A 13827-nucleotide genomic window follows, 5' to 3' on the forward strand; every position below is an offset into this window, starting at 1 on the left:
TGGAGCGGTGCTCTCCCAGAAATCTCCATCCGGAAGAATGGTAACCTGCGGCTTCTTCTCCAAGCTCTTCTCCTCGTCTGAGCGCAACTACTCCATAGGAGACCGAGAACTGCTAGCCATCAAATTGGCTCTGGAGGAGTGGCGTTACCTGCTCGATGGGACTCTGCACCCGGTGGTCATCTATACTGACCACAAAAACTTGGCTTATCTTCAGAACGCCCAAAGACTCAATCCACGTCAGGCCCGGTGGTCTTTGTTCTTCGCCCCCTTTAACTTTACCCTACATTAGCGCCCGGCGGACAAGAACGTTAAAGCAGATGCCTTGTCCCGATCCTTCCTGTCTTCCGATCAAGAGGAGGAGCCTAAAAATATCATCGATCCCTCCAAAGTGATGAATGTGGCCCCCTTGGATCTGTCTCGTCTCCCACCCGGTAAGAAGTTTGTAGCGGTTACGGATCGTAAGAAGGTTCTTCACTGGGGTCATTCATCCAAATTAGCCTGCCATGCTGGCCAGAAGAAGACCTTCCTGCTCATTACCCGGCATTACTGGTGGCCTACAATGCGCCAGGATGTGGTAGACTTCATCACGGCCTGTTCGTTCTGTGCCCGCAACAAGGTTCCCAGACATCTTCCTGCCGGCCGTCTCCTGCCTCTTCCCGTACCTGCTGCCCCATGGCAACACATTGCTATGGACTTTATTACGGATCTCCCTGTTTCTGCCGGTTGTACGAACATTTGGGTGGTCGCTAACCGCTTTTCTAAAATGGCCCACTTCATCCCTCTGCCTGGCCTCCCGTCTGCATCTGTGCTGGCTAAGGACTTCATCCATCACATCTTTCATCTCCACGGCCTACCCCTCCACATTGTGTCTGATCGAGGGGTCCAGTTCACTTTGCGCTTCTGGAGATCTACGTGTAAGCTGCCGGATGTCACCCTGGATTTCTCCTCCGCTTACCATCCGCAGTCCAATGGCCAAGTGGAGCGTATCATCCAGATCCTTACCAGCTACCTCCAGCACTTCGTCAACGCTCACTATACCGATTGGGTGGGGCTCCTACCATGGGCCGAGTTCTCCTACAACAACCATGAGAGTGAATCTTCTTCCAAGTCCCCGTTCTTTGTGGTCCACAGTCAACATCCCCGGATTCCGTTTCCCGTCTCCGCTTCAGTGGACAACCTGGCCATGGAGTCTCTGGTCAGTGAATTTTGCACTATTTGGGAGGACACTAGATCCGCACTTCTTCAATCCTCTGAGCGGATGAAGAAGCATGCTGATAAGAGACGTCTGGATCCACCTCAGTTCCGTCCGGGAGACAAGGTTTGGCTCTCCTCCAAACAAGTTTGTCTCAAAATACCCTCCTATAAGTTGGGCCCACGGTTCATCGGCCCATTTGAAGTCCTCAAGCAAATCAACCCAGTAGCCTACAAGTTAAAACTCACGTCCACCTTTCGGATTCCCAACTCCTTCCACGTATCTCTCCTCAAACCAGTTGTGCTTAATTCTTTTTCCGACAATCCAGGTACCTCCCCAGCTCCGGTCTCCGCTGAGGACGTCTAAGAGGTAGAGAACATTCTGGACACCAAGAGGGTAAGAGGAAAAACCTTTTTTCTGGTGGATTGGAAGGGGTTTGGCCCAGAGGAGAGAATTTGGGAGCCCAGGGATAACATCAACGCCCCGCTTCTCTGCCCGGCAGAGACGCCGTCCCCCTTACCGCCGCGGTCCTGCTCCGGCGTCTTCTGGCCTCCCTACAGCTGCTGCAGGTGCACGCAGCCTCCCCGACTCTGTTCTTAGGGCGCGCGCTCCCTCCCTCTCAAGGGGGCCGTGCGCGTCGTCCTAAAAAGTCCCCGGCCAATGGCCGGAGGACTTCCCCTATAAAAGGCACCACCTCCTCCAATATGGATGTGCCCGTGCAAGGTTGTAGCTTTGTGTGTGATACTCTGCTTCAGCCCTCAGGTCCGGTTGCTAGCCTGACTACCAGTCCAGCCCGCCAGCCAGACTACAAGTCCAGCCTGCCAGCCAGAGTACAAGTCCTGTCCGCCAACCTGACTACTAGTCTAGTCTGCCTGCTTGTCTACTCTCCTGCCCGACAGTCTGTCTACAGTCCAGTCCGCCAGTCTGTCTATGGGCTCTGTCCGCCTGCTTACCTAGAAGCACCTGCCTGTTACCTGCCATGCCTACCAGCCAGCCTACCTAGAGGCTCCTGCCTGTTACCTGCCGTGCCTGCCAGCCCGCTTACCTAGAAGCACCTGCATGTTACCAGCCGTGCCTACTAGCCAACCTACCTGGAGGCTCCTGCTTGTTACCTGCCATGCCTGCCAGTCCATTTGCCCAGATCACCCGTCAGCCTGCCTGCCGTCCTCATCTGCTGTACCGGTCAGTCCCTGCCTTCTGACCCGTGGGAGTCACCTGCTCTCATACAAGGTCAGTCCCCAGAGTAGCACCTGGTCCCTCTGCTCGGTCCTTCCCTGGTCACGGAGTCGATTGAGCCGCCGTGCGGCCTTGGTCGGTCTGAGTTAATACCTAGTTAGGCCCCTCTGGTCCCTCCTTGCACCGCAGCACAGAGGTTCCACCACCCGGATCCGTAACACTAACTACTTGGATTCCTCCTTCGCAATGGCACATTTTTTGGATTTATAATAAATTCCGCCTTCCTCAGAGCATCCAGAATCGCCTGTACCTTTGATAGATGACTAGCCCAGTCTGGGCTACAGACCACAATGTCGTCAAGGTAGGCTGCAGCACACTCCTAATGTGGGGCTAGGATCCAATCCATAGCCCTCTGGAAGTTGGCTGGGGCCCCCTGCAGTCCGAAAGACATCCTAGGGTATTAGAAACACCCATCAGGTGTCGAGACAGCCATCTTGTCCTTGGCCCTCTGGGACATGAGGAACTGCCTGCCAGTAGCCCTTCGTCAGGTCGAGGGTGGTAATATATCTCGCAGGTCCAAGCCTCTCAATGAGTTCATCGACACGGGACATGGGTATGCGTCACACCTGGATACCTCATTCAGTCGACGGTAGTCATTGCAAAACCTCCACTCCCCGTTGGGTTTTGGCCCGAAAACTATCGGACTCGACCACCCATTTTTGACTCCTCTATCATGCCAAGGTCTAACATCCCTTTCACCTCAAATGACATAATCTCTCAGAGTGCTTCAGGAACCCTATAGGACTTCAGGTTCACTCTTAAATGCGGTTCTGTTAACACACCATGCTCTACCACCTACGTATGCCCCGGCAACTCTGACAACAGGTCACAATTTCGCTGTAGCAGTTCTCAACACTGTTGTTTCTGGGCCGGCGATAGAGTCTCTGGTATTGTGACATCCTTCTCCTTGCCTTCAGGAGCGTCTCCCATGCAAGGAGCTCCCACGGGTTTCCGATCATGCCACGGCTTAAGTAATCTTACATGATAAATCTGATGCGGCTTTCTTCGGCCGGGATGGTGGACTTTAGAATTAACATTGCTGATTTTCTCCACCACCTCATACGGGCATTGCCACTTAGCCAGGAACTTGCTCTCAACTGTGGGGATTAGCACCAGAACAAGGTCCCCAGGCTGGAACAGTTTTGGCAGGGACCAGCTGATGGGGAAGGGTGGCACTGGCTAGGGTCACCAGACTCCCAGAGTCCAATAGTCCAAGCACCCTTACTCCATTAATGGACACGGCACATGCCTGCGGGCTCCCCCTGGGTTGACATTCCACATTGCAGGCCGGATAAGCGTAATATGAGCAACATCTGCCTAGGCTGCAGTCCATTGGCACATCGAGCATATGACACCGGGCGGCTACGTGTCCAGGATTGTGACACCGCCAACAGACCACATGCTTAACAACAGTCTTTGCGGCACCCTCAGTGGAATTGGGACGCCCCCCAGTTGGGGCTCTAGATCCCCTCCATGGTGAACCCACCCCCATTTGGGTATTCAAGGACGGGGAAGTGACTATGTCTGGTTTCCCCAGGGATTTCTCAACTACCTGTCACCTCTCTACTATGCCGACGATGTCGTCTGTGTTCTGAGGGTCGCCCTTTGCAACCCAAATCTGTACCGACCTGGGAAGGGAGTGTATGAATCTGTCAATCACAACCCACTCGACCATCTGGGCAGAAGTAGAAGACTCCGGCTGCAACCACTTCTGAACCAGATGCAGTAAGTCAAACATCTGCCAGCGAGGGGGTTTGTCACCGGTATATGTCCAGAGGTGGACTCGTTGGGCTCTCACCGCCATATTCACTCCCAGGTGTGCCAAGATCTCTGTCTTTAGTTTGGCATATGCCTTGGGATCCTGCAGTGCTAAGTCATAATATGCCTTTGGGGTTCTCTCTGCCCTGCTCTGCCCTGCTCTTGTGGAAGTCTCTCCCGATCAGCCACCCTCTCAAAACTGTTGGAAAGGCTTCTACATCATCCCCTGGGGTCATCTTCTGCATGGTCTTACCGCCTCCCTGATGTGTGAGTCATCAGTCAGCCCTAGGGGTTGGGCGGTCGGTCTGCATGGCGTCCCCCAGAAGCTGTATCTGCTGCTACTTCTGTTGGTGCTGCTGCTGTGCTTTCTGCTGCAACTGGATCTGTTGTAGCAACAGCTTTGTTGTTTCCAGCTGAGCATACTGCTGCTGCAGGATCTGCTGCTGCTATAGATCCCAGTTATGCTGTAGCTCCTCCTGGTACTGCTGCTGCATGCTCTGCTGGCTTTGCTGGCTCTGCAGGTGCTGCTGGTGCAGGTGCTTGAGGAGCTCCCCCATGCTGCCGGACATCTCTGGCTGGCTGATGGCCTTCACCCAGGACATCCACCATTCTCTGTGGCAGGTACATGTGTTCCTGGAATCTTGCCAGCACTCTCACACCAACTGTGGTTAAAGCGCCTTGCTCGGCTTTCACAGAGGGAGAAACAGGAAAACATGTCTTGGGTTAATTTCCTGGAGGTTTATTGGGATATGGCATAAACCTTAGCAGAGTTCCACAACTTAAACACGTCCTCTCCGGAATAACGGAAAGCAAAAAAATAAAGTGTAAAAAAGTCCATTTGTGACCGGGGTTTCTCCCGCTCTGGGTAGCACAATGAAGTTCCACCAAACAAAAGTCCATCTGTGGAGCTCTCTGGCTTCCACACACACCGCCTGGAGACTTGCTTCTCCAGACGACAACAGAAAAAAAAACAGTGACTGAGCATTTAACCTTCCTCACCCTGAGGTGGAGATATGGTGAATGACCTCCCGCCCTTCACAATGGTCATTCACAAAAAAAAACTCCCTTTGAACATGGTGGTTGGTTTAACCCCCAACACATAACATGCTGGAGGAAATTATAGGTTTAGTTCACTAAGGCTAAAAATCGTAGTGAGACATATCTCCCCTCACATACTTCACCAGTGACTCTCTCACAATATATATATATATATATATATATATATATATATATATATATATATATATATGTATATATATATATATATATATATATATATATATATATCTGTCTCCTCCATTCTTGTATTTATGTCCCTGATCCGGGTATATATGTCGGTTATCCTGGCGACATCCGGATATATATATCCCCGATCCTAGTATACATGTCCCCCATTCTGCCATTGTTCTTTAATGTATAGAAAGAAATAAACCATTATACTCACTAGGGGCGTACATAGAAGTTATGGGGCCCCATAGCAGAAGTATAATGCACTATCCATAGTCCTCCCTAGAGTGTAATGCACCATCCATAGTCTTCTATACAGTATAATGCACACCCTATAATCTTTCATATAGTATAATGCACACCCCATAGTCCTCCATATAGTATAATGCACTCCCATAGTCATTCATACAGTATCTTGCACACCCTATAGTCCTTCATACAGTATAATGCATACGCCATAGTCCAGCATACAGTATAATACACACCCATAGTCATTCATACAGTATAATGCACACTCCATAGTCCTTCATACAGCATAATGTACACACCATAGTCCTTCATATAGCATAATATGCCCCGTAGTCTTCTTTATAGTGTAATGCATCTCCATAGTCCTCCATATAGTATAATGCACCCCATAGTCCTCTATACAGTAAAATGCACCTCCATAGGTCTCCATATGGTTTAATGTACTCCCCATAGTCCTCCATATAGCATAATGCACTGTGGCGGTGACAATTTAAACATGCGGCTGCAGCAGTGTCAAAAAACACTTGATTGCGAATTATAATTGGGACAATCTATGGGCACCCCAGAGCCTCAGGCCCTTGGCGGTAGCCCAGATTGCCCTCATTATAATCTGCCTATGGGTGTAGCACAACATATATAGTAAGTGCTTCTTTCCCCCACTACTACCCAGCTATGAAGCAGACACTCACACAGAGATGCGCAGCTTTGGACAGAGAAAAAAAAAGCAGCCTATGGCAATAGCCAAAGATATGACAGTCCAGGAGGTAACCATGGGGTTGAGGTTGCATACGGCCTTCATTTTTGTATGAGGTTGGCTCTTACAAGCATAAGCAATCCTCTGTGAACAAAACACAGCACAGTGCCTGTCTCTACTGCTTTCATTGTCTGTTTTTGTTGTGTATGTAGGAACGTTCACAATGTCTTGTTCGGTGAGATTATGATTCACCCGTCTGTGAATTTATCTTGGTAAAGAGTCACCTTCATTATTAGATCTTATGTACTGCCTAAAGGAGCCACACTCCAGACTCATGACATATGTTACACGCACGCCGCTAGGTTCAGATAGGGCGAGATGCGTTTCATGAATTCTTTGGAATCCTGGGGGAACCGTTACTCAGGGCGACCATAGGCAGCAGCTTCTCTCAGGCACACGATAGGTTCAATTGCTGACCAGACACATCTGACAAGAGTCTTTTTCAACAGATTAACAGTGGAGTTTATTCAAGTACAACCAGTACCATTTAACTCTTTGAAGAAACAGGCTTCACCACAGTGCACTTTATTAAAGCAGGCACAGTAACTTCAGTCTCTTCAGTAGCATAATTCAGCATAGATTAGATCTCTTAGCAGCACACTTCTATGCATACACAACCACAGGCTTTTCCTTCACAAGGACACAATAGTACACAGCATTCTTTATCCTGCATGGAGATGGAGGGGGGATGGTTTGATGAGGGAGATGATCCCTATGACACAATTCCTTCCAGTCCTTATCTTCCTGCTCGATAATACTTTGCACTGTTAGTTCAGGGAGTTTATCTGACCTGTGTTTAGCTTCTCTCCTCATCTGAATCCTGTTCAGTTGCCTTCTGTCAGAACCATATAGCACACCACCTTTCTCTTCGGCTTCAGCCAGACTACAATAACAAGTTCCCCACAATTCCCCTGGGGTTCTGCTAAACACTCCCTGTCTCCTGTGACTGTGTTAACCCCTCTAGTTGCTTAGGAGGCAACTACTACAGTGAGCCACCAGTGGAGGAGGAGACCGATGACATTGTACAGTAAATGGTCTTATTGTGTATGGTCATCTTGTTTTATATACATGCAGGCTTCAGAGCTGAAATCTCAAAACATTCATTCCCTGCTTGTTCATTGTCTGATAATAACATATGCTATTTCATAATGTGGATGACACGGGTATGATGGTGATATCGGAGGGCTTACTTCTTTTATCTACTGTAACCCTAGTGCCACTTGGGGATTGCAACTCTTTAACCATCAATAAGATGATACAATTTGAAGGGTCCATGACAAGGATTATTATACCCCTTAATAATTATTATATAATCAGCCCTTCTGCTCCTTTTTTATTAGAGCATGTGAACATCACAGATGAAGGACCCCCACTATATCCAAAGAGTACGTAACACTATAGTGAATGACAAGCCATCCATGGATAGTAAAGTCAGACGGTTTTTAAAAACTTCCTTATTTCTACTACAAATGACGGAATCTTTGAAAATTTAAGTTTGTCAGATTTGCCAAATTTTTCTAGAAAACTTAATTCATGACGAATAGAAAGCCTCCAATTGCCCTAAAAATGTGTCTGGCACGCTTCTTTTCTCCGCAAACACTAATGTTCTTCATTGCAGTTCTGTCATCTTTAGGTTGCGTTCACATATCAAGATTTTTTTTCTAATACGCAATGCTTCCATAATGTGTGAATACAGTCTTACAATTCCTTCAGTGGTTTGTGACGTTCTCTCCTTATTTCTATCTCTAAGCTGAGATGCTTTCTTACATTTCAGATTCAGTACAATATGTTTGCTGCACTCCCTGCCTCGGCTTTTACACAGGCTACGATAGTCCATCCTCGTTGACTGTGCTATGCCATGTGCTGCGATAGCTGTGCAGCATTTTGTGGAAGCTCAACCACAGCTGAGGGTATGTGAGCCTTCTCTAGCTGATACAATTTGGGTCCGACAAATTCTCCAAAAATTCCACATCTAATTGATTTGCTCATCTGTAATTTTCACTAAAGAAGACAGCCCAGCATCCCTGCTTGTGAATGGTTTGCATGAAGCTTATTCAGCTGATTTGCTTTTTTTGGAATTACCATAATTTGCATTTTTTGCATTTTTAAAATCTCTCATTTGTTTGTATGTCTTTTTATATAGGACATGCCTTGTATATAACACAAATCCAAGCTGATGCAGATAGCAGATCAGGATCAGAGCTCCGGTTGTCTACATCTCACACTGAGCAGCCTGAAAATGATAAATCCTGCATCTCTACAGCATGATGAGCGAAAAACAGGACACACAATATCTGCATTACCAACATGCACTGCACTATGTCTCCTTGTAGACACTTACCTCTGGGAAATTCTTGGGGGCATTTTTTAAATGCATGTATTTGGGGGTACCCAGCAGAGGAATTGGGGTAGGTCCGGGAGGCAGTGACCGGTATCTATGTTGTCTGACCCAGCAGAGGAAAATGTAGACAGTGAAGAGAAGTACAAGAGAAAGAACGAGGATGGTGGACAGCTCCATGGCTCCTGTGATTAGAAACAGAGAATTTGATAACATTGTTTTACATATTTTCAAAAGTCGTCAGGTTCAGTTATGAAATCAGCCATTTCTAAATGATTTTCACCTCCTGAATTCAAAACTGACAATTTTTTCTATATCAAAGAGTTTTCCTTTTAATGCTACTGATAATTCATTCAAAATAGTTTCAGCACTTTCAAACTTATTATTTTTGCAAATATAAAGACGCAGAATATTTTGTGTCAATTTTCAAATATTTTTTGGTGGAAACTCAGCAACAATTCCAATAAGTAAAAAGTCTAAACACTATTGTGAATTCTAAAGTTACAGAAATCGCTCTACATTTGCTCCTCATTTAGTGACGGCTCTTTTTTGCTTGTCCCTTGTACTCCTGCATCTGATCATCTCTTACAATTGTCCTCAGTAATCTGCAGCATTGATGGATTCCATTTTCCTTGATATCTTTTCTCCATATCCGCAATATCTCATCATGCTCGTCGCTCGCTGCTGCTGCTCAGTTTGGCGGAAATAAGTCTAGATGCGAATGTAAGAAATTAATCTTTAAGCCATGATTCTTAAATGTTTCAGGAGATTTTCCACCAACTCTTCATAGTTATCTGCTCTTGAGTTCCCAGTAATGTGAATGTGACCCATGCAGGCTTTTATTTTTCCTGCAAAAAACAGAGAAAATCCTCATCATGAAGAATCTGAGCTCCAATAAAGACTCCTTCCCTTATCTTTTTTTCACTCAACCTTGAAAATTTGTTAATGAGATACTTGATGCTTTTGTTTTTTTTATCCATTGCCTTCACAAAGTTCTTCATTAGGCCCAATGTGATATGCAGTTGTGGTAACAAAATCATATTTGATTGGTGAACAAGTGCTGGATGCAGTAGATTTTTACTCTTTAATGGCTGAAGTGAATGTCGGAGAGGTCGGTCTCTTTTATTGTAGGGATATTCTCTTGCACGACTATTCCACTCACACAGAAAGCAGCAAGACTTTATGCATCCACCTTGGAGACCAAGTAATAGTCATCACAGAGGGGTTACCAATTTTGGCCATAGTTCAGGCCCCTCAACAGCTGTTTCATTTTGTCATAGGTTTCTTTTATGTGGACTGTTTAACCTACTGGAATTGATGGTAGCACATTGCCATTATGCAGCAAGACGACTTTTAGGCTGGCTTTGGAGGAATCGATGAAGAGTCCCAATTCCTCTGGATTATGACTTATCTTCAGATAAGTTGTTGCATGCCACAAGATCGCCCTCCATGAAGAAGTATTGGACAAGATCTTTATCTCGGTTGAGGGAACAAAGAAATCCGAACATCGCCCTCTAGGAGATTCCATTACTGTAGCTGGAAATCTAAGGGCTCAGCTTTACTCTGGGGCAGATCCAAACCTCAGAGTTCAGTTCACTTTGTGTTATAAGATGTTGTTACGTTGAGGTTGCTGACAGAAAGTCTGAATTGTGAGAGAAAGATACTTCATGACACCGAGCACCCTCTTCTTCCTCACTTGATTCGGCTGAAAATGTTTCTGGTGCTTTTGGAGCCAGCAGTTCTTCTGTATGTGGTACTGAGTATATTGCAGATGGAAGTTTTGGATACTGTAAAGTCCACTTATTCCTTGAAACTACTTTCCTAATGGGGGGCACCATGCAAAAATAGCAATTGGTAGTGTGATTGGTCGGTTCTCTCCAGATCATTTCTGCTGCAAAAGGCATAGATTGCCTCTTCCCATGCAACCGCTGGGTAAGATGTGATGCACATGTATTGCAGCATATGTGTGGAGCCCAACTCTTGTCCTGATCTCCTATTCTGCAGCCAAAATACAGGTTGTAGGCTTTCCTTATCACAGTGGTCAAGTTTCACCTTTGTGACTCAAAAATGACTTCTCCTTATATGTAGCAAAAACTATCCGCTTTGTTAATTCAAGAACGAGGCATGTCAGAAAAAATATATAGAAACATATCAATATGCCAAGAAACATTAAAACTGTATACCATACACAGAGAGCATTAATAAAAGTAGGAGACGCAACTGTAATTAGAATGACGTTATCGGAGAGGATTTGGCATTTTTTGATTGGTCGCCCTAAGATGATAGAATACTGAAGGCTCAAAAGACTAAATAGATGATGTAATAGATGAGCTACTAACAATACAATATTGATTATAAAGTAATAAAGACACAATTTTTCTATAAGCCTGCATGAAAGATGTCAGAACTAATTACAATCTCCTCTGGATCTTGAAAATTAGAGTCAACCGGCATATTTAAGTTTCATATTCATTTTCAGCACCACAAAATTAGTTGAGTTCAACAGTTCTTTGTCTCTGACCCAATTTGGCTGTAGAACAGTTATTAGTCCCAGTTCTGTGCTCACTAAACACTGAAGGCAATGATCTCACCAAACGGTCTCCATCAGGGGTCTATCCCAATCCTGAACACACCGTAGAGTCCTCTGACACTTCCTCCATTTTGATCGTTCTCCTACTTCTGATCCTTGACCTGTCTTCAGACTATATATCCCTAGTCCTGATTACGCTCCTCTTTCTGACCCATGGCATATTTTCTGACTAAATCTCTGTCTTATCATTCATCTATCCTGATTACTCTGTTCTGACCCCCGTTCAATCCTCTGACTATATCTCCATCTTATTCTTCCTCCATCCTGATTTTTCTCCTTCTTCTGACACTTGTTCCATCATCTGACTATATCTCCGTCTTGTTCTTTCTCCATCCTGATCAATCCCCTAGTTCTGACCCTCATCCCATCCTCTGACTATATCTCCATCTTATCTTTCATCTATATTGATCCATCTCTTAGTTCTGTTCCTCATCACATCCTCTATGTGTCTATCTTATCTTTCCTTCATCCTGATCAATCCCCTAGTTCTGTCTGTCATCCTCTCCTAGGACTATATCTCCATCTTATCCTTTGTTTATACTGAACCATCTCCTAGTTATGATCCTCATCACAACCTCTGACTATATCTACATCTTATTCTTCCTCCATCATGAGCACTATCCTAGTTCTGAACCTCATCCCAGCTTAGGTCTACATCTCCATTTTTTCCTTCCTCTATCCTGATCACTCTCCTAGTTCTGACCCTCATCCCTTCTTCTAACTATATCTCCATCTTATTCTTCCTCCATCCTCATCATTCACACTACTGATACTAATTGAGATGTTCTGGGATATTGGGAATCTGGCCAAGGAAGTAGATATCTCCTTGCAGGAATGTTGGGGAGCAAGCAGAGATACCCTACAATCCAATCTGAACAGCATCAAACTTATTGGGGAATAAAAGATCCAGAAGAAGTCAATTAAATCACGTTTAGCTTCTTCCGCCCCAACCGTTCCCCTCCCAATCTGAGTACCTAAACCCAACTGGCCCCGATACCGTGAGTGAACAGTAGAAGTGACGGCCCTGTTCACGTATGCAGCTCCTCTGCCTTCACTGGCGTGACTTTCCTGGCTCAGCCGTCTCCCAACTCCTCTCTTCCTGGCCGTTGGAGGCAGTCTCTCAAGCCGTGGATAGGGGGGTCCAGACCTCGTCTGTCGGCGGGCGAAGTCGGGTTCCGTGAACTCACTCAGCTCCGCAAGCAAGTTCTGACTCTCCTCAATAGGCACAGCACTCGGGTCACATCTGTGATGGATCCGGAGCTCATCCAACGGTGTCCGGCTGCGGCACCTCGCAGGCCTCTGACTTAGGCCTGCCACGTGGGGCTTCTCAGCATGTAGGGAGCAAGTGTGCTCCTCTCTGCTGCTTGGCGCCAAAAACTCCTCAGGCTTGGCTCACTGGCCTCTTAACTTCAGGAACTCCTTCCTGGAAGTCACCTGACTGGGTCCAGCGTCTAGATCTGCTCCCACTTCAAGTTCCCTTGTACATCTTGGTTCCGCTTGACTGCGCCTGACCAGCAGATGGCAATCTCTCTCCATCTTTGAAGCATCCTGTAAGAATTCTCTTAAAGGCTCTCTTGCCTCCATTACATTAGCATAAATAGCCAAAGCATGAGGCCAACCTCACCCTTTGAAAAAAGCCGGTATTCCGGCGAAATGCACATCAGGGACACATGACCCGCTTGTTTATCACATGTTAATTAGAGTCGGATAGTATAAAATTATGCAGACAGGGTTAACTAGGTCAGGATAGCTATGTGCGCTCCAGCACCGGCACACTATCTATTAGCGTGCCTGCAGCTGCATTGTCAGCACGTGTGCTGGCGTGGTCTCCAGCATGGAGATACTACACCTTCCAGATCACGCACCTTCTCGCATACTATCTCACGCTAGTTGCATACAGGATTGATACGGCTTTAATATCATGTCATTATCTATATGAATTGGAGTGGCACTACAATAGAATTTGATATTTATGTCGGTTTATGATGTCTAATAGCATTATTGGGCATTTTATCTTATATAGCAGTGCACGTATTTGAGTGATTATACACCCTAATAATTTTAGATATAAGCCACAATCCTAATTTAATATCCTACTGCTAGGTAGCATAACTCTAATGACTTGTGATGGGCGAACCCGTCACTGTTTAGGTTCGGCTAATACCAGAACAGTACCCGAACCCCGAACACGGACCCCATTCATGTGAATGGGGGACCTCAATTTACCTGGTTTCCCGAGCCGTCATTTTCATGACAGCGCAGGAAACACAGGCTTTGATTGCGATAATTGCATTACCGCGATCAGAGCGCTGTGGCATCATGCTGAGATACAGTGGGGCACTCTGTTCATGGAATCTTCGTGGGACCCTCGTTATTTGGACTGCATCGGAAAGGTAAGAATGAGGTTGGTTTATTATTTTATTTTTATTACAGGTGATCAAGGGTTTCAGCTGGAATGGGCGTGACAGTAAGTATGGTTTTAA

The 13827-nt window shown here is 46.1% G+C and overlaps 1 protein-coding gene across 1 annotated transcript in view; it reads right to left on the reverse strand.

Annotated features, from left to right (window-relative positions):
• LOC141266086 (cytochrome P450 2C25-like) overlaps nucleotides 1-13827 on the reverse strand; it is a 572636-nt gene that overhangs the window by 461084 nt on the left and 97725 nt on the right. Inside the window, exon 2 of the mRNA XM_073679992.1 lies at nucleotides 8758-8939. Coding sequence (XP_073536093.1) covers nucleotides 8758-8934 — 177 coding nt within the window. The 5' untranslated portion in view covers nucleotides 8935-8939. The remainder of the gene's footprint in view (nucleotides 1-8757; nucleotides 8940-13827) is intronic.

Source organism: Phyllobates terribilis, unplaced genomic scaffold (genome assembly GCF_046119375.1).
Source record: "Phyllobates terribilis strain yellow unplaced genomic scaffold, ASM4611937v1 Scaffold_4__5_contigs__length_816908805, whole genome shotgun sequence".
NCBI lineage: Eukaryota > Metazoa > Chordata > Amphibia > Anura > Dendrobatidae > Phyllobates > Phyllobates terribilis.